General features: G+C 40.4%; 1 protein-coding gene and 2 long non-coding RNA genes across 6 annotated transcripts in view; 1 reads left to right on the top strand and 2 right to left on the bottom strand.

Moving 5' to 3' along the window:
- LOC106631303 (uncharacterized) overlaps nt 1-18,440 on the bottom strand; it is a 24,744-nt gene extending 6,304 nt beyond the window's left edge. Inside the window, exons 1-4 of the long non-coding RNA XR_001334901.3 lie at nt 16,647-18,440; nt 11,909-12,002; nt 10,934-11,135; nt 42-549 (exon numbers count right to left, since the gene is read on the bottom strand). This is a non-coding gene — a long non-coding RNA (uncharacterized LOC106631303). The remainder of the gene's footprint in view (nt 1-41; nt 550-10,933; nt 11,136-11,908; nt 12,003-16,646) is intronic.
- LOC129734694 (uncharacterized) lies at nt 12,009-22,230 on the top strand. Its single transcript, XR_008730183.1, has 2 exons — nt 12,009-12,383; nt 19,901-22,230. It is a non-coding gene; the product is annotated as an uncharacterized LOC129734694 (long non-coding RNA).
- Nucleotides 21,463-26,083, bottom strand: part of PIK3R1 (phosphoinositide-3-kinase regulatory subunit 1) — a 61,171-nt gene continuing 56,550 nt past the window's right edge. For all 4 annotated transcript variants that reach the window (XM_055698614.1, XM_014281420.3, XM_005432681.4 and 1 more), the window contains one exon: nt 21,463-26,083. In XM_055698614.1, the coding sequence (XP_055554589.1) occupies nt 25,894-26,083 (190 nt within the window). In that variant the 3' untranslated portion in view covers nt 21,463-25,893.

The raw sequence follows: 26,083 nt of genomic DNA, 5'->3' as shown, positions 1-26,083 counted from the left end.
TGCCAGCCTGAAATAAGCTTCATATTTTTTGTTAAACTTACCAGTAGTCTCTTATCCAAGTCATTAATTGATCTGAACCATCAGAATAAATGAATTATCAGATCTTGTGCACCTCTCAGTGTTTCAGTAGATGTCCTGTCAACTGCAGAAAATAATTTTTTTCCTGAAGGTATTCAGTTGTATAAATAACATATTAACTCATCAGCATGCAGGCAGGGATAAGGCAAAACATCCATGCAATGCTATTTTTGAAAGTATGTCTTTCTCCCATTCTTCTTGGATGTACCATTAGTCCTGGATCTGACAACTTTTTTTTTTTTTTTTTAATCCAGTCAAAAAAGGAAGAGCAAACAATATTTTTGCATCTCTTCCATGCTCTGAATTACTTTGCTGTAACCCTGGTTCTCCTTTGTACAAGAAACCAGCTGCTCTGATTCTGCTTGTGAACACACATGAAGTTAGGAAAAAATCCAATGATCTTGAGATTCAGTTAAGGCCTCTCCCATTACGTTCTGGAGCTGGAGCCTCTTACTTCTTTAGCTAGGAGTGCTATGGGTGAAAAAATGCAAAATGAAAAACATTTTTTTAATTCTGCGTGTTATTGGGTGGATTTAGGTCCACAATGTTTCATGAAATCAAGAATATGAGATCATATTATATTGATAGAGATTGAGGAAGGGGAGGTAAGCATGGTTTAACTTGGTGAAACACCTTGAAAGGTCATAGTCGGTAGGTGGAATGACACTCAATGGACTCAGCATGCTGTTGAAGGTTATTTTTTTGCAGTGCAGCCTTAGCTTAAATACACTCTCCCTGCTGCTGTAATCGGTATTGGTTGGCCACGGATTCTTCAAAGGAAATGAAACACTGTTCTCTCCTGAATTTCACGTTTATTAAAAGATTTCATCTTCTCCTGTGCAATGTTTGCATCACAACACAAATCATCAGCTTGCTTTGACCCTGACACCATTTTATAGGCTTAATAATAATAAATCTATGTCCTGAAATAGTTTCTGCAGATTACAGCAATCAATCAAAATTCAGGGAGCCTTAAACCATTAATGTCATCGGCAATGATCCAGCACCCTGGGAATCCATCTAAATCAGCCATTATTACTGAAAATGCTCCTTAAGAGCCTTAAGATAAAGGTAGTATTTGGGAGCATAAATTGCAGTTCTATTTTTATCAGCCATTGAGGGATGATTTTCATAGCAATTTTTTGTATCTGTTTTGAATAAGACAAAGCCAGAAAAATTCTTTCTTTTGCCTCATGCAGCTGTTTTGGTTATTGTAATAGAAAAATAGAAGCCAATACATAGCATATAGCTTTACTAGAGTGAAACTGAAGTATTTGTTATGTAAAGGAGTCGAGTTTTTGAAGGAAAAGGAAAGAGCTGCCATCACAAGCCCTTACTGCACTTTATGTTGAAATATTTCTAGTTCAAGGCAATGCTCCTGAGAGAAGCTATGCCCACTTTATTGGACTACAGATACCTACAGGTTTGGTAATTTCATACTTTAGAGTTTTGTGATGTGGAGAACAATGCAAGAGTTCAGGACAAAGCAATTTCTTTGCTGATAGATCTACAACTCTTTGTCTTGGGATTTTCTGTAGCCATCCATTAGCAGAGTACCTGAATGCCTATCAGGTAAAATCAATGGCAACAGTGAAATCTTGCAGAACTCAGTTTTTTCTTTTGTGGGTAGAAGTGTTTACTTTCTTGTTTGTGTGTAGATTTTTTAAATTAGTTTTCTTTTTCCTGTCTTAATTGCATTTGTATGTGCTTTTTTAATTTTATTTTTGCTTAGCTGGTTGGGTTGAAGGATGCTGGTGAGACAGAAGGGCCACGTGCTTTGGGGTAGGGCCTTTTGAAAGTGTCTAAACTATGTCCTACTTATTATTGTGCCTAATGTGCTCTGACAGCTTGTTCTCACCCAGCTGTGAGCATACAACACATCTCAAACACATCAATACAGGCTCTGTGATCAGCACTGTCCTGAGCACATCCGTCATGTTACAGAGATCAGAGCTCTGTCACTAGTGGGAATGGATTCAAGATGCCTTTGAAGACTGGATCTGGCCTCTACATGTCTGCTAGAAGCTGGCTGATCCCCCAACAGCCTATACCTAATAGATAGTTCTGAGGGAGTTCAGCACTCTCCATCTTAAAAATCGGTATCTTCAGCAGAGATCCAGCCACATAGCTACAAAATATGACCACAAACTTGAAGTTGGAGGAAAAATGTTTACGTTATGTTGCTACAGATAGGAATGTAAATCAGCTAATCATACTGTCCCTACCACAAGGCATCTCTGAAAAAGGAACAATCTTTTTTTCCAGTGGCCTAATTTATCCACTGGTGTAGCTACTGTTCTGTTGTTCATGCCTTGATTTTTCCCCAAAATAAAGCAAACATGAACTGCATGGATGATTTTGAATCTTAATACCTAAAAACCAAAAGAACACAGACAAACCCCTGCCTCAGAAAGCATGTTGTGTGAGACTCGCTTAAAAACATCTTAAATTTTCATCTAATTGAAAAGAAATACATCTACAGACAGCTTTTCAGCCTCCCATTTCACACTGAAAGGTGGAATATGTAAGAGAATAATTTTTTGGTTCCCTACTTTTGAGAAGCACTCTAACCTCACTTGGTGGCTCCCTGTTTTTGCAAGTGCTGTAATTCTCTGATAAGAGATTAGCTGTTGTTCTGCACTTGAAATATGACATTGGCATTGTTGTCTGATAATGGTTCAAATCAAGCTTCAGGTGTCTAGGGAAAAAGATTTCCGCATCTGACTCATTCCCAATGAGAAATCTCTAAACTTTGTCTGCATCACCACAGAGTTCTATACAATTCTGGTCCCACCAGAAGCCTGCCAATTTCCCTTACTTGAAGCTGAATTACAGCCTGCGGAGTTTATGCAGTAGAGAGAGGCAGATGTAACAGGGAAACAAACAGGTATTGTTCTTTCTCATCTGTTCTGTGAGTTTATAGTAGCATAATTATGAAAATCATAACCTAAGGAGGACTCAGCTAAATCACCTGCTCTTGTTCTCCCCTTAACCTTGTATTTCCTAAAATTATACACTTGACCTTTTACATCTTTCAAATTTGATAGCAGTGTCTTTCAGAAACAGACAGGCAATTGTGACCTCAACAATGTCAAATAATTCTATCTACTGTTAGGTTCCAGTCCTTCTCATTTAACTGATTTGCATTCGGGGCTGCAGCTCTCTCTGAGCTAGGTAGTTGTTAATGGGGCCTGCTGCTGTGGTTGGTGATGCAATGAGCTATAAATGCAACCTTTTATTTTAGATTTTTACTATGCAAGTAAAACCAGTTACTGTAAAAGCTGTTTGGGAAAATGGGTGACAAAGCCCATCAATTGAATAATGTGGCCTGTTCTAATGTCTGAAATTTGCTACAGGAATTACAGTTGAAGACCGAGGGTCAGAACCAAAAAAGCCCTGAGGCCCGGCTTTGGAGTTGGAAAACTAGTACTTTAATGGAGTAGAAGAACAAGCAATGAGGTTTTTATTAGGTTATTTTCCTGACAAAAGTTTCCTAGTACTGAACAAAGAACAAGAGAGGAAAAGCACACGAGAAGGAGCCATTTAATTTCTTGGGGTTCATGGAATTTCCATGTCATGATTTTGAGGCTGGTCTAGGTTCCGTCTTATGGCTGCTGCTCACATGGTAGGCAGGACAAATGCAGATTTTGCTGGGTTCTTTCTCTTTTGCCCCTCTGTGTGTCACACTTCTCAGGCTGCATGGGATTGCTTCAAGCTTTGCTCCACAGCTTTAACAAATGGTAGAGAGATCAGTAGGTACAGAGGTTTATGGTGTAGGAATGAGCCATAACAGATCCCCAGACAACACTGAAACCCATGGGCCTGGGCAGTAACAGAGCTCGGGGATGTTCTGGCTAATGACTTAATCCTCAACTGATGACAAACCCAGCTTCTTTCTGTTCTTTCTGTGTTGCGTTTTATCTTCAGCAGAACAAGCAAAGGTTAATGAAATACCTATATTCTCCACACAGGTTTGGAAAGATTGAAATCCCTGGAAGGTCTTGGGAAGAACATTTGGACACTGAACAGCTAATTCTTGACACAGTATCCCTGCTCTCAAAGGAGTGTTATCTGAGAGAAGTGCTAATTTGCGCTGCGTTGTATTTCTATGCAATCTAAACAGGAAGACAGTATTTCAGAACAGGGAAGTCTGGTGTCTGTGGACTCCCTGTACTTATGAGCATTTAGTCTTTTGTTTAACTGTTGACCTTCCAGCTCTGACTGTCTGGTTCTAGAAATGTAAGGGTTTTGATCTGTGAACTTTAATCTTTCACCTAAACTGCAAATTGAGACATTGTTTATCAGCACAGCAAGGGAGGAAAGACCAGCAGGATCACCTGCATGCACAATATGTTATATGGCATAGACAGTCCTTCTGTCCCGCCATCCCAGAGATGTCTAATTCTCTCTTGGTTCTTCCGAGGACCAGCCCAGGCTCTGTCACACTGCACTCCAGTGAAATTACATAAAGAAGATTTGTTGTATCAGTGACAGTGCAGTGCATAAATTAGATCATAACCTTACAAAACTACATCTGGTTTTACAAATACTTACATATATTCAATAAAAAATTCATTGCATTTGGTTAACCATATGCATAAAATGTCTCTAAGAGCTGAGCCTTAATTATTTAATGTGTTTCATCCTGTTCTACATTCTCTTAGATTTATATCATAAAGGAGAAATCAGTGAAAAGCTTGCAATAGTGTGACCTTCCTGGAGATTAATGAAGACAAATTAGAATAGAAAGACCTGATTTAAAATTATGTATGCCTTGCTAAATAAATCAAACATGATCTTTCTGAGTGTGGATTAGTATAATCTTAGCACATTTTGGTTTCCTAATTTCCAAGTTCCACACCCCAGAAGATTTAAAATCATTCTGCTGGTTCAAGCAGCTCATGGGGGGCCCCAGTACTGCTGTCCCAGCACCACTGAGAAATTATGTCAAAAGGCACCCCTTCCTCCAAGCGCAGCACAGCACTCTGCCTAGTGAAGGTTAAGAAGCTCGTCAGGAACAGCAAGTACCCCCTGTAGGAGCTGGTAGAGATGTGAGGTCTTGAGGGACTCGAAATAAAAAGAGTACAGATCAGAAATGTTACTGGGGGACCCAGACATTATTCCTGCCTACAGGAACTAGGCTTTTCAGATCTGCTACAGCTGCAAGATAAAGCAATCCAGCCCACAAATTGCTAGGCTATGTTGAAGGGAAAAATTGGAAAGTGGGCAAAAAGATAAGTATAGTAATACAAAAATGTACACAGAAAAACTTCTGGAGGCTTTTCTGCTCCTAATCTGAAAACCCAAAAATCTCTTCCCCAGTGAGCTGGTTCTTCCAATACCTGGCTCAATAACTCTTAGTGTTTCCTCACTGGATGAGGACCAGAGAGAAAAAGCAGTATGTGAAGGCAAGCTGTGACTTGGGAGAGAGCAGTACTTACACTGTTGGTTTTATTGAGAGTATAACTTAATGCTCACTGCTTATTGCTTATGAGACTATTTCTGAAGCTAAAGATGGAGGGAAGGATTATTATTTTAATTATCATTCTGCTGAACATCTGAGAGAGGCCTTTAAAAATCTCCAAACTGTTCATGAGGAAGTGTTGGTTCTCCCTGGACTTTCAGATTAAGCAGGCTGTCTGGTGTCTTATGCTCTACAGACCTGAGGGCAGGGGAAATTAGGTACAATAATGAACAGTAGGATTACAGTTCTTTTCCAGAAAAAATAAGTAAGATCTTGCATTAAAAATTTTTAAAATATCTCAGTCTTTTGTTTCTGTGCAGATGTGTGCTGTCATTCTCAAGGGATCAGGGTGGAGTCTGGATGGGAGAAGAGAAAGCTGAAAGTACACACCAGTGTTGCCTGCAAAGGTGTAATGGTCCACAGTCAGTGGGCAGTTAGACTTGTACTTAATCTTAGACTTGTACTTACTTACTTGTACTTAGTCCTTGGACTTCATAGTTCGCAGTTAGACTTGATGTTGTGATGAGGATCAGTGTACCCAAGGCCTAATGAGGCCTACAGAACAGATTGGCCATAACAGAGTAGCAACTTTCATCATCTCTTTTTTTTATCCACATTATTCTTGATATAATGGGAAGCAACCTCAAGGGGTTACAGCTCTGAAATGTCTCATAAAATTTCTTATTTACAGAATTTGAAATGTGAAGATTTTCCTTCTTCAAGAGGAAATGTCAAGTGGAAGCATTGCCTGTATTGTGGGTAAGGAATTCTGAGTGCCGTGAGGAAGCAGAGAGCTGACAACTATACAGGGGAGGGGTTCTGAAAACTGGCTGTGTTTTTGAGTCACTAACTGTACAGCAAACCTGTGCTTGGCCTGACATTATGCACAGCTATTAGCAGAGATATAACAGAGAAATACATCCCATTCAGTGTTTCTTCTTTTAGGGCTTAACAGCTGTTGTGTAACTCGCAGCGGTGATGAATGTCTTTGAATCCCAAGCAGTCAAAAGGATCAGTAGGTGCTCAGCACCTTTCTGCTGTGAGGACTGAGCAAAAGGCTCATTGCAAATCAGGTCCCAGAGCAGTGCAGGTAGGGAAGTGTGTAGCTCTGTCAGTGGGCAAGGGTTAAAAGGTCTGTAACCCCTGATCTGCATCAGCCCAGTCAGGCTCAGAGGCAGTCCTGGGATAATGTTGCAGTTTGGCTTTGTGTAACATCTGGACATGGCTGGACAAGGAGTGTCTGATGGAGTCCCATTCATCCATGGTGGTCCTATGCATGTCAGCTGCAAAACAGCAGTTTTCTGTGCTTTCCGGCACTGCAGCACTGCCAAGTGTGTTGTGCTTCACTGGCTGTGCAAGGATATGGTTCCATTCAAGACTAGAAACCCCCCTGGGAAGAGCAAACTGCAAATAGCTTTTGCACCACACCTATACCACTGCTATGACAATATTCATGACCATTCAGGATTTTCCCTGATTATTTTGCTGGGCAGAAAAAACAAACTGCAGCATAAACTTATCCTTTTATTTTGAAGTCTGTTCCTGCTTCCTCAGAGATCCTGTCTCAGTAGGCTAAAAAGCATCATTTTTCACTCAGGTTATCTCAAGCAATGCAACTCATGCAGATCAAAAACTTCATTAGGCTGCAGGCTAATATGCTCAAAAACTAGTTAGCTGCCTGTATTTGGCCCAGGGGGCAGTCTAGGCTACAATGCATTGAGTAATACCCTTTCAAACGTTGCTTTGCTCTTTATGTAATATAAATAAAGGTGGGAACCCATATGAATATAACTGGATTCCAAAGAGATACATCCATCACTGATATGTATGCAGATAGATACACTTACAGCTTCACTATCTAACTTCTCTAGCAGGTTTTCAGTGGCATTCACAATGGTGAAATGAAAGCCTACACAAAAGCTACTGCATATTGGCGTTACTAAAATCTTTGCAAGTTGCAGCTATGCACTGTATTGGGCTTTTCAATCATCTTAAGTTAAGCTGGCTGCACCTTTTCTGCTCCTAAAGAAGGATCAAAGACCCATGATGAAAGATACTTTTCCTGTATCCCTGACTTGTGGTGAATGAGACTTATCTGACTGAATAGTCAAGCTAAATCAGCATGATAATTCTGTTTTACTTGAGTAAGTTTGTAGAGGAAATGCATTCTCCCATTGTTTCTAATGCACATGGAAACTTGATACAAGTAAATTCAATCAGGGGTTTGCTTCCTGGCTGCTGATTTCAAACCCAGACTAAGAATCAAGCCTCAGCTTTTCCAAGGACTTAGAATCAGTTAAAGAAAAAGATGAAAGCATTGTGGATCACTACTGAGTCATACCCAGGGTATCTAAACACACAGGTGAACTGCCCATCCCAAGCATACAGCATAGTACAGATTTTCTGCCTCCCAAAACCTTCTGGCAGATGACAATGTTTGCTGTCGCAGTGGTTCACTTTCTGTTTGAGGTAAACAGCAACCATAATACATTAATAAAACTAAGAATATATTTCCTACTCCACACTGGAAAAATATCCCATGTGTACAGGGCAGTTTTTAAACCATGCCCCACCAAACACCCTCTCCCATGAGAGCGATTCTTCTGCATCAGCCCTTTGGGGTCAGTTATCTCTGCCCTGCACTGTACACTTGTGCTTGGATGACTTTCTCCGCCACTCAGCCTCCGCTAGCAAATCTTCTTGACTGCTTTCTTTGAAAATCTAACCAAAAAGTACCCAGAGCACTCTCCCAGTACTTCCTATTACTCATAGCTTTAAAATATCTAAGCAGTTTATTTTAAGCCACTCCTTCATCTAATTCCATGTCTCTAATCAAATTATCCCGCTGTTAGCTGTTCTCTCAGTAATCCTCAAGAAATTGTTTCTCAGCTAAGCTGATTTGTAACAAGTCTCCTCCACAAGCTCAATTCTGGGGCCAGAGCTCTTGGTTCCTCCACCCTGACCCTGAGCTTTTAAAGTCTGGAACATTTCCTGTCGGGGTTGTTATGCCTGGACGTAGATGACATGAGGTGATGCCACACTGCTGAAGAGCTCCACAAGCAAAGCCTGTTTCATGTGACTTCAAAGTCCATTTGCAATGGTCCTCAGCTTCATTCTGTGCTCCAGAAATCACTGGAAAAATATCAGCTGAGCTGGGGCAACACACAAGTGGGGATGCAGGTTTTTTTCCACATCAGTGGCAGGCAACAGTTTGCTTCTTTCACAAAATTAAATGAAATATAAATAATATTACTGTTGTTAGGAGGGAGAAAACCCAAGGGGAAGGGAGGCCTGTCTTCTCCTCATTAGAATGGCTAATTGCTAATGAGCTTCTGTCTCTGAGTCAGTTTAAGAACAAAAAAGCGTCTTTTTCACAATGTAGTGGAGCACTCTCACTATGATGCTAATAGGTACTTGGAAGAAGACTTTTTTAAGTGAGATTTCTTGTTAGTGCTATTACAGTATATAAGTAACATCTATTAGGGTATATAAATAATTAAATGGGGTGGGATCTTAAACCTTGTTCTCCTATATCCCCCAGGGAGAAATCTAGCAACTGGACCATCACGTCCCTCCTAACTGTCTATCCTTCACAGGCTCTGGGCCTGTGAATGCTTAATTATTTCTATAGGGAAGAATAAGTCCCCAAAAGAGATTGATATTGATGCAGTTTGGTTGTGATATTGGTTTGCTGAACTTAGTGTGTGGTTGTATCACACTGCTCTTCCAGAAGTGCATTGTCCTTGGTCATTTCTCCCAGACACTGAAAGCGGAAGCTTGGCAATTACAGAGCCTGTGGAAATTGCTTCTGTTAACTTTCAGAGTTTTTTTCTTTTTTGTGTGTGTGTCTAGTTTTTCACTTTTCATTTTGTATGGATTGAGTGTTCTGCCATGCCTTTCCTTGCCACTTCAAAAAAGCTTGTGGCAGAAAGCTAAGAGATAAGGCTTTGCTGAAATGGAGAAAAAGAAGAAATGTGACCAATTGCAATGACAAGCTTGCGCTGCGTAATTTAATACCTACTCAAATGAATTCCTGCTTGCCTAATACACTGTATTAATCAGTGTAGTAGTCAGATGGCCACAAGAAAAGACAGAACAAAAGGAGAAAGAAAGAATCTGAGGCGGGAAGAACACATCCATATTCCCAGGGAGGGATGAATAGACTTTTGGTACACTTATGTTTTAGGTGAATTGTGTCCACTTCTTCCCAGGGCTATCTGGATCAAAAGCAAGCTGATGAGAGTCATCGGTGGGGTTCCCATGAACAGCTTGGTCTGATAGACAAAAACCTTTTGCATAGCCTCCTGCCAATTAACTCCTATTCTCACACAAGGCCAAAAATGAAGTAAAATAGCTGTGAGACTACTGAATGAAACTGAGGAATCAAAGAACAGGACAAAGTTTATCAGACCCATGTTACCTAGTCTCTCCTATGACAGAGCTTCATCTAGTGCTTGGAGTGAGTGAATTCCAGATGTTTCTTCATGTACCAATGAATAGGAGAAACCAGAATGTTTGCCTTGAAAATTATTCAGAATTACATAGTTTTGTACCAGCATGACCCTTCATCTAAAAAGCTGGAGGGAAAAATTGGTTTGTCATTGTCTTAATCTAAAGGAGTTTTTTTTCCTTTGTTTTGGTTTGGGTTTTGTATTCGCAATGTTTGGAAATAGGAGAGTCCATTTTACTAGTACTTGTTCAAGTAATGAAGAGCAACGAGGTACGGAAATGGCAGGAAGGAATACAAATTTAGAAATGCATCACAAGGAAGTACAATGACTGACATGATAATTCAGGGATGACAAGGCTGAATCTGGCACAATCCTAAAGCTTTAGGTTTCCCTCCTTCCACTCCAAGATAAGCCTTCCCCTTATGGCTAAACAATGGGTAATAATGAAATAAAAAAGCTGATTTTATGGGTTGTTTTTTTTGGGGGGGAGAGTTTTCCAGAATGTAAAGGAGGAAACCCCATTTGAGTGACTGGAAATCAAAAGGACTAAACGGTTAGGAAAATATTTCTAACAAAGCAAATGTTATTTTCATGCAGTATGAGTTCTGAATACATGGGCAGGCAATTACCCAATCTATTATAGGCCACTGCATATTGGATGGCAGCTACTGAACTCTTGGCTTCAACATGTTTGTATAGAGCAGTACCTTAATTCTTCTTCCCCTTTCTGTTAATGGGAAGAACAGCAGCTGGGAGGAACATTTGCTGTGGGCAGAGTGTGGACTGCATTAAGGATCAAACATTTAAGCAGAACATTTCAACAGGGATGCAGAACCCATTTAGATTTCAGCTGTGAACATGTTCAATCTTGTTTAAAATTGAGCCTCTTCGACTGCCTCTGCAAAAGCTGAGAAATACTAGAAATTAATCTTGTATTTACCTTTGAAGCAAAAGGTCACAAGAACACAGTAAGAATATCCCCTTATTTGTTTATATTGATAAATACTTAATGTAATTTTAGTATGTGTAGCTATGGTACTGTACACCCCAGAGTCTGAAAGTGGGTCTCACATCTTCTTGTGGAATTGGAATTCTGAATGGATTTTTTTTCCCAAAAATTGTATTAGATCAGTCATGAAATCCTGGAGATTTAAAAAAAAAAAAGAGAAAAGCAATATTCATGAGACACTGGTTTGAAACAAAATTCTGGAAAAAAGCCAAAGCAGAACACCACCCCATATTTCTGAATGTAGACATTTAAATAACTATGTGGAGCTGAACATTGCAGCTGAAGTTATAATGAGCCTAACCCCCAAATCCTTAACAAATTTGGAAACCAGGCCTGAATTATTTCAGCAACTTTTTTTCAGATACTGGATTAGTGCTCCTATAACATCTTGCTTGGTTTATCCTTGCTTCAGTTCTATCTTTCAGTTTATCATTGCAGTCTGAGGGTTTTACTGCCTAGCAGTTGTAGCAACAGTTTTTTGTTCAGCAGTACTGATGGATTTGACTGTCAGGAATTTGTCTGTTCACTCTTTGGTATTCTCAGGTCAAAGAATTATACAGTTCACCTATGTATTATTTATATTCATGTATTTTAAATCAACCACCTGCTAAGTTCATCTGTTGCCCTTGGACCTTATGTTCTGAGAATCACTAACTGAATTTTCTGTTTGTCTTCTCTGTCTTTCAGAAGTGGTTGTGCCTATCATACCATCTCATCAGCCTCTTTCACCAAACTAAAGCACCCTAGTCTAGCATATGTCCTCTCTCATTGAATCTACTCCACACCTTCAACCATCATTGTTGTCCTGCCTGGTACTTTTGCTAGTTTTTTTCATTTGCTTTTCTGGATGAAGGACTGTATGTAGTCTAGGATTTCCAATATCTTTGAAACAGCTGAGTTGCTTACCAATTTATGAACTTATCTTCTTTGGGTCAGGGACTTTCTCACAGATTCAGGTTTGATATGGCAATAGACTGAGATGTGAATTTCCACAGCCAGCCTGAGAAGAAATGGTAGGTATGGGACTTCTGACTGATTGTTCTTATGGTGCAAGCTGGTACTGCGGTAGTCAAAATTACTGACTTGTCCTGTATGCCTGTCTACACACACACACACACACACACACACACACAAACACCAAGCAGCTTTATACATGGCACTTTTAGGAGAGGAAATGTACACCTCCCTTTGCCCTTACCACTAACGAAAACCCACTTCCTCCCCTGCCCCTCCCAGCTATCTCCACAATAAAACAGAGACAGAAAAAGTTGAACCTTCCCGATTCAGATGACTGCCACAAGAATATCTTTTCACCAGCTCCTGTGAATTTACTCTCATATCAACTGTTTGTCCCATTCTGAAAGTGACTGCTGATGACCAGGTAAGCCAAGCATTTGATCAGACTGCCAATTTGCCCTCCCTTCTACCAGCTTATTTTTTAGGCAGGGAGGTGAACATGCAGAAGAACACTAAAAAAAGAAATCCCCCGTGTGGGAACAATATTTAAACAAAGTTTGTAGTTCAGATTCAATAAACAAAGAGCTCAAGAAACTCAGGCACCTGTAAGAATAGTCAAACTCTCTCATTGGGAAATACAAGTTCTATTTTCCACTGCAAATAGCATTCAGGTACAGTGGGTACATGCAGTGAGGCACGCAGTGGGAACAGGTTTCTACAACACAAGTACAAAATCACCCCACTGAAACTTGTGGCAGAAAAATTAAATAACACTTATAATTTAAATTATCTCACTTATGAATGCAGTATCATCAGGGCTAGATAAATTATTGAAAAAGATGTCAAATAAATTGCCTATTGGATATGATAGCCATTTTGCTGGTTGAACAGCATTTGAACAGGTGTTCCTCCAATACAGTCCAAAACGGATTATTTGAGTGAAGTTTTAATATGACTCTTCTTCTACTAAACTTTCTTTAATGAATACCCGGGTGTGATTCTATCACCCACTCAGCATTTTTGCACTTTGATACTGCTCCCATGCAAATGATAGGAGAAAGCTTTCTACTTTACTAGATCATGCATGTCTTCAAGACCAGGAGGCCTGACCAGTGACTGCTGTTCAGTCACATTTAAAAATGCTGGTAAAGAAAGCAGAAACCATTTAAAAATATTTTAGCTTAGCAAGTAGGCAGGGCTAATCACTTTAATTTAACAATAAAGATAGTAACCTGAATGGCAGCCAAATCTATCTATAGGGAATGAAGATAATTCTGGGGAGATTCTTGTGCTGGGATTAGATGGAGTCAGTGAACCTAAAGAGATTTTTGGCACACACAGCCCCATCATGCATATTTGTCGTTTTCTAGTTCACATGAATTTGTGCTGGGATTGGAGTAGTCTGGAGGGAAGGGGCTTGAAACAAAGACCCAAGGGTCTTTTCTTGCTTGAAGTTTCCAATCAGTTAACAGTTAGTTACACTGTGATATATTTTTAGAGTCATAAAAGCTTCTGACACATTCATTGGCTTTTTTGTTACTGCTGTGTTCAAATAGTCATGTTTCTGATCCAAAAGACTAGGCACTATTGAGCTTTTCAGTAAAAAGGAGCCAAACCAAAACTGAGGATCTAAAATACCTTTGATTTCTGAGTGGATAAAGTACAGCTATGAAAACACCAGGCCAGCCTGGTTTGTGTGTCATAGTCAGATCTGGCTGGGTTTGGTTTCCTGTTCTGTTTTTAAGTTGTATCTGTTCAAACCAGAAGGTTTGTGATTACATGAGATCGTTTCTTATGGTGGAAAAAGCTCCCAGACTTTGGTCCTTTAGAATCCAAAGCCAGACTCACATTGCAGACCTTGAAATTAGGACTTGAAATGTGACTATTGATCTAAAAGTAGTTCTGATCTAGGTGTCACTTTTTGATCTGTAATACTCAGTAAAGAACCAAGAAATCAAACTACTTACAGAAAACCACACCATCTTTATAACTATATGATTACCTGTCTCAGCCTAAGACTGCTTAATTTTCAAGAAGCTTTAGGCTTCATGCTGTACACATGGAGTAACCACTGAAGCTGGGATGTGAATTCAGTCTTCCCTTGTCTCTGATGAGTGTCCTAATGACTAGGCACTATAAAAATTTTTCTTTATCCTAATGAATATTTTTATTTATATGGGGTGAAACAAGCAGTAGTTTAAAGCTAACTCTTTAGTCTTGTGCAAAAAGCATTCACTTAGGATGCCTTATCTCTGACTTCAGCCACTGCTTACCAAAGACTCTCCTAGACCTCTCGTATGCTAAATGTCTATTAACATGTTCACTGTTGGCTAACAGGCTGTATTAGATGGAAAATGGACTCCTGATTTTAATTTTGAACACTGAAAAAGTTCAGCTGAATCCATAACCCTTGTGAGGGGTTCATATCAAACAAGTAAGGTTTTTTTTAATAAGAATTGTCCTTGCAGAACTAGCCTTGATCAACTCCAATATATGCATGCTGAGTCTTACATTCCTAGTCTACTTCAAGGCCCACAACTAGATTAATTTCTAGAAAGGATGGAGAATGACAATATCTTGCTGCTGAGTGGGCCTCACTCTGACACAGGAATGTAGCCTTGGATTATTAAATGCATCAGCACTAACAAATACATCAACCACTTTAAACTGATAAAGATGTTGGGCTCTAAAATTTTGGCCTTAATGATCTGCAGAGCAAAATTAAAAAGATAAGTAAATCTGAGGTTTTAGAAGACTACATGAATAGAACAGATAGACATTAACAATCTTGTCATATTTCTCCATCCTTGATCCTTCTCCTTGCATTCAAGTAGATCTCCCAGGATATTGATCCACTGAAAATGGTTAGCTTAGAAAAATACAGGAAGAAAAGCTTTTTTCCAGGTCCACAGTCCCTCTTTCTCAGTGAGAGCCAGTTCTTAGAGCTCCAGAACCAGGTTTGCTTCTGAAGGTACAGAGGTAAAAGTGTAGAGAGACTTCAGATGTGCAGTATCTGATGGGACTGATACCCATAGGTACCCATTACTTTCTCATGGGGACCATACAGTCAGCTATTTCAGTGTCAGAACTGTACAGAGTATAGCTGACTTTAAATAAAATATCAGAAGAAACCAGCTGCCTAACTTGTGCTGATGCTTTTTGTGATCTAAAAAGCTATGAAGATGACAGCTCAAAGAAGACGTTGATACATGTTGAATTGGGCACGGACTTGCATCAGCCAAGGCCTCCATATGTATTACCAGGTATGGGAGTACTTTCTTTGAGGTTCTGCGAGGCATGTTCCTCAGATGCATCCTGATTTTGTATCAGCTAGCCACCACTTCCCTTGCATCTCCACTGCCAAAGAAAAAAAACAGGTGCATGGGTAGGAGCAGCTTTGGCTTGCTTCAGCTGTTGTTTGGCCCTCTCAGTGGCTGGAATACTAAGATTTGAAGACAGTCAAAAAAACCCCAGTCTTTGTTTTTTGACTGAAGATGAATCCATCAAACTTGATACAGAAATCATAGATACAGCCAAAAAGGATTGGGATGCAGTGATGGAGCTGTGGTAGACTCACTTTCCACGCTCCAGTGTCTTGTCACCTCGAGCAGTCTGTTTCACTCTGTGCAGCGTGGTTACTTCTTTACTGAGATATTGACATGGACTTTTTCAGGATTCTCAAGAGGCTTTTCACCAATTTTATATATTTTCAAGGCATAAATAAATTTTAAAAATGGGGGGAGTGTGGCATTTTGAAATGAAGACTACTAATTGGCACAGCCTTACTAAGAAGCTGAATACATTCTCAGTCAGCTTGTCTGCAGACCTGAGGCCATGTGGCTGGTTGTGTTCAGCTAAGAAATGCCAGGTGAGCCCAAGTGTGCCCGCAGGTATTGTAGTCAGTGTCTGCAGCATAGACATGCTGAGGAAGCATGTGCATTCACATTGCTACAGAGGTTCCAAAAATAAAGGAGGGAAAACTGTTCATTTAATTGACACAGCTAACCACCTTCCCCAGTAAAAACAGCTTTCTTGAACCATCTTAACAGAGGATGTGACACCAAAAGCAAGATTCTTGTGAAAGAAATTCTTACCAAGACTTTACTAGCAATCCCTTTCCCTTCCCCTCTGCTCCCATACTCTAAATATGGGTGTTTTGAGCCAGCATTAGCCAGGACCTGTCACACACAGCTGGCCAGAAGAGTGCACACACCCCCAAGTGACTTGCACTAATGGAAGACAAACTTGGTTCCAGTCTCTGGCTGCACGTTCCTGGAAGCCCATGTGGCCCAGCCAGATAAGAGCATTTTCTCCAGTGGAGAACCATGTATGAGACCTTGCTCATCTGTGCCTGACAAGATTACAGTGGGAAACGGACAGACCATGACAAGATTTCAGTTTTAGTAATGCTGTTATTGGTAACAAGAATCAAGACATTTTGAAACTTCAACATCATTTAATTGTGTGTATTTGTACACCAGTTGGCCATTTGGTATTTTTTTAATCAGTTTGACTTCTCATCCTCTTTGAAACACTCACAGCCCTGCAGAACAGTGATTATGCAAATTCATTAACCTGTTAGGTCTGCCTGTCTTCAACTAGGAGCATTGTTCTTCTGTCTGGAACCCTACAGTGCCTGACATAAAGAGGTGCAATGCTGTGAACCCATTCTAAGGATCTTACTCACATATCCTGAGGACTCCTGGTGCTCATGGGTTGCTTGACAGTCCATGGCTTTCTTGTTTACATTGCCTGTTATCAGTAGAGCAACAGCTGTTTGCATAACAGCTTTCTCTCATCTCAAGTCTCCTGAAGCTTCTCCCCAAAATGTTGTTCTTGCCTTTGACTTGTCACTGCATCTGCTCTAGCCACTGAGGCTATGCAAGGCCAGATCTTCCATTTCACTGGACAGGGAAAATCCCCATGCAGTCTGCAAGCCCTTCTGAGTAAAGCATTCTCCACTGAAAGGTTTGGTTTAACTGGGCTAGTTATGCATATACTCCTGTACCAAAAAATATCGTAGGGCCTGCCACCTTCTTGAATTTTCCGTGTAGTAGATGCATAGGGAATTTCACAAAGCTCTCTTGTTCTGTGGTAGAGCTCAGTGTGACCGGGAGGTAATTTGACTGAAGTCTTTTCTATCTTAGTTTTACTGTCGCAGTATCTGACCCTGTGTTCTTGGCCAGGGATCAGCTGGAAGGAAAGAAAGTCAAGGTCCCTAAGTTTCCTCTGGGTAAGAAAGGAAATACAGGTGTGACTAACAAACTGATCTCACTTGGACAAAACAGCAGCATCTTCTTCATCCATGTCTTCTCAGCTGACCACATGGCTAGTGAGAGACCAAATTATTCCCCAAAAGACAGGTCTGTGACTTTCTCATAACAGGCCATTGGAAGGCACCAGTAAGCCAGGCCTGAGGCAGTGCAAGGTTTTGCCCTGGAGCAGACAAAGCAGCTGACAGTATCCTGGCATTGCTTATCCACATTGCTCTGCATGGAGTCCAGCATTACAGCTCCAAGGAAGATATGGCCCAGCATCTTTTTGAACTTGTTTGCCACCTTTACAATTATTATGAAAGACCGGAATTCTATAAACCAACTGAACTTCCAGCCCCAAATTAATTGCCCCTTATCATTATGACTAAGAGCAGAAGATATCACCACTGGTACTGGAAAGATTAAAAGGAAACTGCCCATCAGCAGGGAAGAGACAGTTCATCTAACTTTAGCCACCTTAAAGTTGCGTGTCTAGCAAAAACCATTTGCGCGGTCTCCCTCTCCAGTCAATGGAGTGACTCCAGAGTGTGATTCACCACATCCTAAGAATAGTGCCTGAGGTAGGTGAAGTGAATCACCGTGGGGAATTGCCTGGCTCTCTCTGTGAAGACAGTTTTGCCAGATGGCTTTGATGGAAAGCCCTTCTTTTGGGTGCTTAAAATTAGATGAGATGAATCCCACCTCAAAATGTTCAAATGCACTGTCTTCCTGAAACACAGAAGAGCTGCTAATTGCATGAGCGTGCGAACAGCTGCTGTTAGTAAGTGGCAGCCTTTACCCAACAGAATTAATAATCCTGCATGGATGTCACAGGGAAGGTGGAAGGTGCCTGGAGCCCTAGCACAATGCGGTCAGCATCCTTGCCCAGAGGATGCAGTGAGAGGTGGGAGACTGTTCCCTTCATCTCTGCTCAGTGGCATGGCACAGCTGGCTCCAGCTCAGACAGCTGCTGGGTTTGCATTCCTCTCATATTTCCACTTCATACTCTTTCAGGTCTGTACGCTCATTCAGCCTCACACACACATACAAGCTGCTAAGAGTTGCTATACTCACCCTTTAGGAAGGTAAAGCTTACACCTCATTCCCCTGAGTGCAGTGACAGGCCCGAGGGCACACGAAAGCCAGCATCGGTATGAAACACTGCTGTGGGTACTGGACAGGCAGGTGTGATGAACCACCTGGTCACACAAACCAGCCACACGATTCCCTGCAGGAAGGTCACCAAATGTTGACTCTTGGTGTGTCTGTTTCACCTAACACCCCATCAATAACTTTGCTGAAGCACTTCGGGTAGTTGCAACATAATATATATATATATATATTTATAGGAAAGGAATAATCCAGCAACCTTCACAGAACATTTGTTTTACACCAAGCACAAGATTTGTGGAAAAGTGAAGTAACCCATGCAGGAAATAAACATTTATAGAGGGAGAAATGCTCTCAGATATTAATTCATTACCTTTCCTCTCAGGCTAGGGTCTTCTAACGAGTTAGGAATACCAGACACACGACAGTCAGACAGACATCATCTGAATTAAGTATATTCATATCCAATTTTGTCAATATCGTTTGTTCAAAGACCCGAGGATGGCACGTTTTAGACCTTTTTGCATGCTACCTGCTAAATTTTTATCCTATCAATATTTGCACATGTTTTAAATCAGTGGCCTAAACTCCTCCTTTTTAGTATGCAAAGGTAGTTTCTTCATAGAGGAAAGAATGGCACAACAAGATGTGTCCTTGCAATGCTGTTCTGGCAGGAAACATGGCCTGGCACAGGATAAAACCCCAGTTTTTCAAAGAGCTATCAAAACGTTTCTGGTTATCTGATTGCTTTTCAGACATTGAAGTGCTGTTTCCTGCAAAGATTAGCCAGAGTTTGAACAGAGGCTGATCAATTTCTATCTGTTGACCCAGAAGGTCCTGACAGAATTTCTATTTTTGGTAGTCCATGTATTTGAAGACATGGGTCCTCAAAGGGACTTTAAAAAAAAAAAAAAAGAGACACCAGAACCATGGCCTCGGCAGCACTCCCACAGTTTGTGCTTTTTGCTGTTTCAGAGGCAATAGAGAAGGCCTAGCACCTTCTGTACAGCCCACGTGTGGTGGGAAGCACGTCTGACCCCGGTGTCCCACGTGCCCACGTCTGACCCCGGTGTCCCACGTGCCATCCCGCAGTGAAAGCAGAACTGCTTATTTTTAGCCTTCTTACCAGCCTGGGACACTGGCAGGACCTCAGTCACTGTTTGGCATTTCTTCAGGTTTCACCCAGGGTCCCCATGGGGTGTCAGGCCCCTGAGGTAAATGTTAGATATCCTAAACACAGCTGTCTCAAACGGGTCCCTGTGCGAACAAGAGGGGCTCTTCCCCGTGGTGCAAGTGAGGGCTGCCTCCATGAGAGGCTGTGACGGGCAGCAAGAGGTGGCCCAGGGCCTCAGCAGCGCTGTGCCACAGGGCTCTCCTCACGCTGCCATTGTGCCCCTGGCTGCCCCCACCTGCAGCCGTGGGAGCGCGTGTGTCTGCCTGTGCAGAGCCGCCCACAGGCACTCACTGGGGCTCTGCCTGACCCCCTGCCTGGCCTGTTTGCTTGACAGGGACCTCTGTCTGCCAAAGCCACCCTTGTTCACCGGCCAGCTGATGAGCACTGGTGTATCATTTACAGGGGGCCCAGTGGCTGAAGGAAGTTTCCTGTCGGGCAGTGGGAAAGCCGGGTGCTGGGTGTGGGGATGGGCGAGATGCTGGAGGCTGAGGGGAGGAGATGCCACCTGTCCCTTCAGTGAAGCCCCGAGAAGGCAAGTGAAACGTTTTAAAATCTCTTCCCTTTTTGGCTTTGCAGCTCAGACAAAGGGATTTGTATGAAGTTACTCGCACGTGACTTTGCACGAGTCCAGCAGCTTGGGGAGGAAAAACCCCCACGACAAGCATTCCCAAGGCCTTTAAAAATATCACACCCACTTGTAGCTGCACAGAGATAGATTTAAGCAGTTTTTCATATTCCCTATGAGAAATGACCATCAAGCCTTAGCAGGAAAGCAGAGAGGGAAAGTGGGGGTGTGTTTGTCTGCAGATAGCAAAAATAGAATGACATTTTGGCAAACTATTTTTCCAGTCTGCCATTCTATACAACGTATGACACAGGCAAGAAATCTGCTGGTGCATAGATTTCTGCAGATTATGATCAGCCAGTCTTAATTCCTCCCAATAGCTGATGATGGACAATGCGTGACTCATGATCTAGCTAACCCTATTTTCAGATGTGAGCTCCATGGTCGCAGAAGTACTTGTGCTGCTCAACATCGGCTCAGGGAGTGGGAACAAGATAAACTCAATGTCTCTTTCAAAGAATCAGCTTACTAACAGAAAACCTGCAACAGACACGCTCATTGGAGATGTAGCCCCGTTTTCTATTAAGCTGGCTAAAAATATGACAACAGCGTTTACTCTAAGTTTCTTCTAAGAACCTCTAGGATCCAATGACAATGTTGTGATCATTAAGAATTATTTCAAGCCTGTGCTACCTGAGTACCTCAGTCAGGGGCAGTTATGTGACCACTGCAACCAAAATATGGGTAGATTCTGGAGTGGAAACCTGGGATAGAATGGGAATAGGAACCTCTTCCACTTCCAGAGTGGCTGGCCAACTTCCCCGGAGAACCTGTTCTGGGGCAAGATACGGATGGGCTCAGAGAAGTCAGATACCACATACCCACATACCAATAATGAGGGGAAGAAAACAATGCTCAGAATCGGTCTTGCCCAGTCCTCCCCTTACTTCCTCCTTCTTCTTCATTCTATTGGTTTTCACATTAGATGCAGCCATGAAGATGGTAAATGACTTCAAGCTGCAACAGCTGACAGGCTGTCTTAATGGAAATCAGTGACAAAACTCACACCACTTTCAGAAGAACCAGAACTTCATCTTTAGTGTAAAAGGTAGATCACAGATCATGTATACAGTACTGCTTTCACAAGAGTATGAGGTGAGCAGAACTGTCATTTTGCTACTGTTTGACACAAGGCTATTTTGGAGCTACTCAACTATTCCATTCAGTTCAATACATAGGATGGCTGTGAGTCAGCTGGAATCATTTGCTCCCCAGTACCCTCTAATATTATGCACATTTGTGTCTCATGTCAAAGTAGGCCACATATAGACAGGAAGAGTTGGCCAAGGATGATGGTAAATAGACATCTCAGTCCTTACTGAAGCCTCAACAACTGAAATGTGTTTTCAAAACAAACTTTATTCTGCTTGAAGACTTATTACAATTTTTAAAGCAACTTAAAAACAAGACACAGCTCCATCAACTCTATAGCTTTAACAAAATTTCAAGGAGGCATGTTTCCTCTGTTGTCTTGTAAAGGCAACTTACAACCCACTTTACCCTCTACCTCCTCAAAGACCATTTTAAAACAAAGTAATCTTAATGTTTTAAAGACATTTAACAGAACAGAGCTTTATTTCTAAAAACAAGAATAAAAAAAATAGCAGCATCTTGGGCAGCTAATGCAATCTCATTAGGACAAGTGCAATATATGTTAATAATCCCCACAGCCCAGTTGAGTCTTCAACTGCAGTAAATACAACATGATTCTACATAACATGTTGTATTTTGAAACCTTGTCCCATGGGAGGCATTTTGCTTTGAGCTGCCCATTTCTAAAGTGACCCTGAAAAAAAATATCATCAGGATTCACCTTCCCAACTTAATACCATGCATAGCAAAAGCACTGTGTGAAAATCGGCAGAAGTATTCCCCATTAGAAGCATCTGAATGTTTTCCCAAGCGTTATTATTTCATTGCCAATTACAAGACAAAGCCATTTCTTCACTACAGAACAGGTGACACCAAATAGAAAAAATTGAAGATTTGGTTTTACAGATTGCTTGACAAGATTTCTCAGATAACTGAACCATACAGACAAGGTGGTGTTTTTTTTGGTTTTTTTTTTTTTTTTTTGGTTTTTTTTTTGGTTTTTTTGGGTTTTTTTGTTTTTTAAAGAAAATATTTAACAACACAGAAACTCAGTATTTGGAAACATGCTGCACCCACAAAGGTCTAATGTGTATGTGTGTGTGTCTTTAAACAAAGTTAATGATATATACTTAAATACTAAATTCAGCAAAATATTCATGTTTGGTGAATATGTACCTACACGGGGATCTATTCATACATGAACACAGCAAGTGTGCACGCATACGCACAGATACACATCTCCAAACCTGCAAATTCAAATTTCTCCTTAAGGAAATCAGAAACTCCTGATTTTGCTTGTGGGTTTTGGTTCTCTGTGTTATGTCTCATACCTTTCAAAGGTGTTGTGAAAGTGCTGCTGCTCTGCAGCATAACTCAGGGATTTAAAACAAAACAAAAAAAATTCCCCAAACCAAAAAAGATAACAAACAACTATCAACCTTGAATTACATTAAATGGAAAAACTACATGTCAATAGAAATACAGAAAAGCACTGTGTTTCTTCAGTTATATCCACATGCTTTCTTTCTGCCTACATTAGTCTGTCTGAGACCAAATCAAAACTGGAGTGAACGATATGGTACATTGAGTACAAGTCTGCAGTGAATAGGGCCTTTGGCAGGACTTAGCTCTGTGCATTAAGGAGCGAGAGAAATGCAGAGGCCACACAATACATAAGTACCAAAGAAAACCCACTCATGCCAGTTTGAGGGCATAAGTGATCCTTGCAAATTGCACAGACCCTGTGTAGGTAGAACATCCCCTTAAAAAGCCCTAAGCAATCATTGTCACAACATAGTGCTTATTTCTCACTGTTGCTTGTGCAAGAAAAGCAAGTGCCAAATTTGTACACACACTATTCTTTTTCCCTGCTACACAGATGAAGAGAAGTTGTACACCACGACAGGAACAAATAATATCCCATACTCGGCTGGGCATGCTAAGGATATGGCCCACCAACATAGCAGAAGTTTTCTTAATATGAGTAAAACTAGATCCAAATGCCTTAACTATGATAAAATTTCTTGACAAATGCTACGTGAAACATCAATCCAGATTACATGTATTTTGCTTATAGAGAAAAAAATACAATTTTACTCTTAAACTATTTAACATTCAAAAATTAATATATGTCCAAAGAATATCTTGGATTGCTACAAATGTTAAATTGTTGTATACTGAACTAATTCATAATTTCAAGCCCAGTAGTGTAACTGGCATGCTAGAGTAACTGTTGGTGCTTTTCATAGTAAAAACCAGTTATTAGTAAACCAAATTTACATGGTCCTACAGGCCTGAAAAGAGTGTGGAATGAGGAAGGGAAAGGTTGAAGACTAAACTTCTATTCAGAAAAAATACTAAGAATAATTTTGTACGTGGTGACTATCCTGCAAAATTAATGTTGGTTGAATCACGTTTCCTGATATAAATTCTAGTAAGAAAATACATCTACAGGAAAACAAAGACGACCTACCAAAAATAAAGAGCACAAAATCAAAATAAAATCAAAAGCCTTACAGTCTCAGAAATGAAGGAAGGTAAAAATTAAAAGATAATATAAAAACTACTGGAGATTAGGCTATTATTTCCAATAGCCTAATAAGCGCTGCATACCTGGAATTAAAGTACGTATATCTCTAAAACAAAGCTATTACAAGAAAACTCCATGGATTTTGCCCTTTTGATTGTGTGTGCAGCTCTCTTTAATAGTAATGGATCTTGCCTTTGTGTCTTGGGGGAAGAATAAATTTGTATGTGCACTTAGTGAAAACTTTTCCAAGATTTCTCTTAACTTCATTACTTTATTGATTTGCAATGTGTGAATTTCCTGAGCAGTCAGGACAATAAATAACCATTGCAAACCATTGACAGTGAATTATCCCACAATTCCTGTTGTTTGCTTTAGTGGGATTCATGTATTTGTTTCCCTTAACTAAACCGTAATTCTGTAAGTCTCTGGTGCCTGAAATTATAAAAGTGTTCACTTATGATACTGCCCCAGTCTACCAACTTCTGAAAATAAATCAAAGATGTTTAATATGATAGTCTAATCATTTTCAAAAAAGACATTTTCCAGTCTTAGCTCTATGCTATATCTAAACATTCTCAGTACAGGTGGGAGCTTTCTTTTTGCAATACTAATAGAAAAAAACCCAACCCCTAGGCAACAGGTCAGAGAAACTTCCTTCATATGAAATGAAAATACCTTTACATGCTGACAAAAGTTCTGCCACAGTAGGTCAAGAAGTGATTTATTTACTGTGAAGAGTGGATTCATTCTGGGATCGAAACTATCCACGCCAGTAGCCAAACTTCTCATTTTTCTGCAATCAGTATTAGAGGATAGACAATTTTTCATGTTCCAAATACAAGGCAATCATGATAGAAGTTCAAAATGCTTCAAGAAGCAAACAGCGTGGTACCGTATTCTAAAGATATCTCTGAAACGATGTTGTTTGACTCAGTGATATTTTGTAATGTTCTTTTTTTTTTAATTATTATTGAATAAAGCAGCTTTGAAGCTTATCAGGCACTGCCCCAACAAAATATTTTGTCAAAAAAATTATGAACTTTTAAAACTTTGAGCTAGTAGCCCAATATTCTGTACATAGAAAATTGTAAAGTATTTCATAGTTTTAATTCTGAAGCCAACTCATGCTGGCCTCCTGTACATTTGAAAAAAAACCCCAAAAACCTACAACAAACAACCACCAACCAACCAACAAAATGAATAATAAAAAATAATCATCAGGAAAAATATTCTCAGCCAAAAGAAAGAAAGAAAAAAGAAGACAAGGAAACAGGAAAGAAAACCAAGCTTAACCTGTAGATATGCTTGAGAGAAGACTACAGCCTAAAGAAAATTCAGTATTGCATAGCATGGTCTAAGCTTTCAGCAAACAGAAACGGGAAAAGAGAAGCAGTTTGGTATTGATAGTTTCCATCAGTGATAGTTAGTCATCCAGTACTATGTACATTATTATATACTGTATGCCACTGAAAGTCCTGTTTTCTTCAGTCTTAAATATATTCTTAAAATGGATTTTTAAATGTCTAAACAAAACGCTTCCTGGCACTTTGCTATTACAAACACTCTGAAAAACATACTGTAACTGTAGTCCTTTTAAAGTGTCCCTTAGAAATGAAAGTGCCATTCTGCTACATATCATTCACCAGAAACCAAAAGAATCCACAATGCTGTGTGTCTGGATCCACTGAGTGCAGCAACACCAAGTCCAAGCCAGGTCATGATGACAGAATTCCAATAACTGAATGACAAAGACCTCTTATACCTTGTGTGTGGAGAATCCAATGTTCTAGCTGGTAAAGCTTCAGAAGTGGTCGTAAACAAGCACCATGCTTAAAGGCCTCTATGTCCCTGCAGGGAGATCAGGTTCAGATTTCTCTCTCTTGTGTTTTAATTTTCTTAGTTACAAAAAAAAAAAAAAAAAAAAAAAAAGCACTTCAGATTAGAAACATACGGGCACAGCTTAATACTGTGATCTCTCCCACTGCAGTTGTGAAGGAAAGCTCTAGTCCCATCTGAAGACAGATAGCTTTGATACTGCAGCTCAGATTCTTGAGTAAGGCTGAAAGGAGCCTTTTCTCTCCAGAGGCCTCAATGTTGTCAAATCTTCTCTTTAGAAAAAAAAACAAACAATGCAGAGTATTAAGATCTTCATCGCCTCTGCTGCGCGTATACTGGGTAGGCTAGTGTGACATTGAGAGAGTCATTGTGCTGCACAAGTGATGTGTGTTGATAATGTAGCACCAGTTCTTTGAGCGAGTTGTACAAGTTATATGGCTCTGCAAATCCATACCCAGTAGGTGTTTTGTTTATCACACAGTGCTTTACTTCTCCATCCACC

Source organism: Falco cherrug, chromosome Z (assembly GCF_023634085.1).
Source record: "Falco cherrug isolate bFalChe1 chromosome Z, bFalChe1.pri, whole genome shotgun sequence".
Classification (NCBI taxonomy): Eukaryota; Metazoa; Chordata; class Aves; order Falconiformes; family Falconidae; genus Falco; species Falco cherrug.
This window is presented reverse-complemented; position numbering and strand designations above follow the sequence as displayed.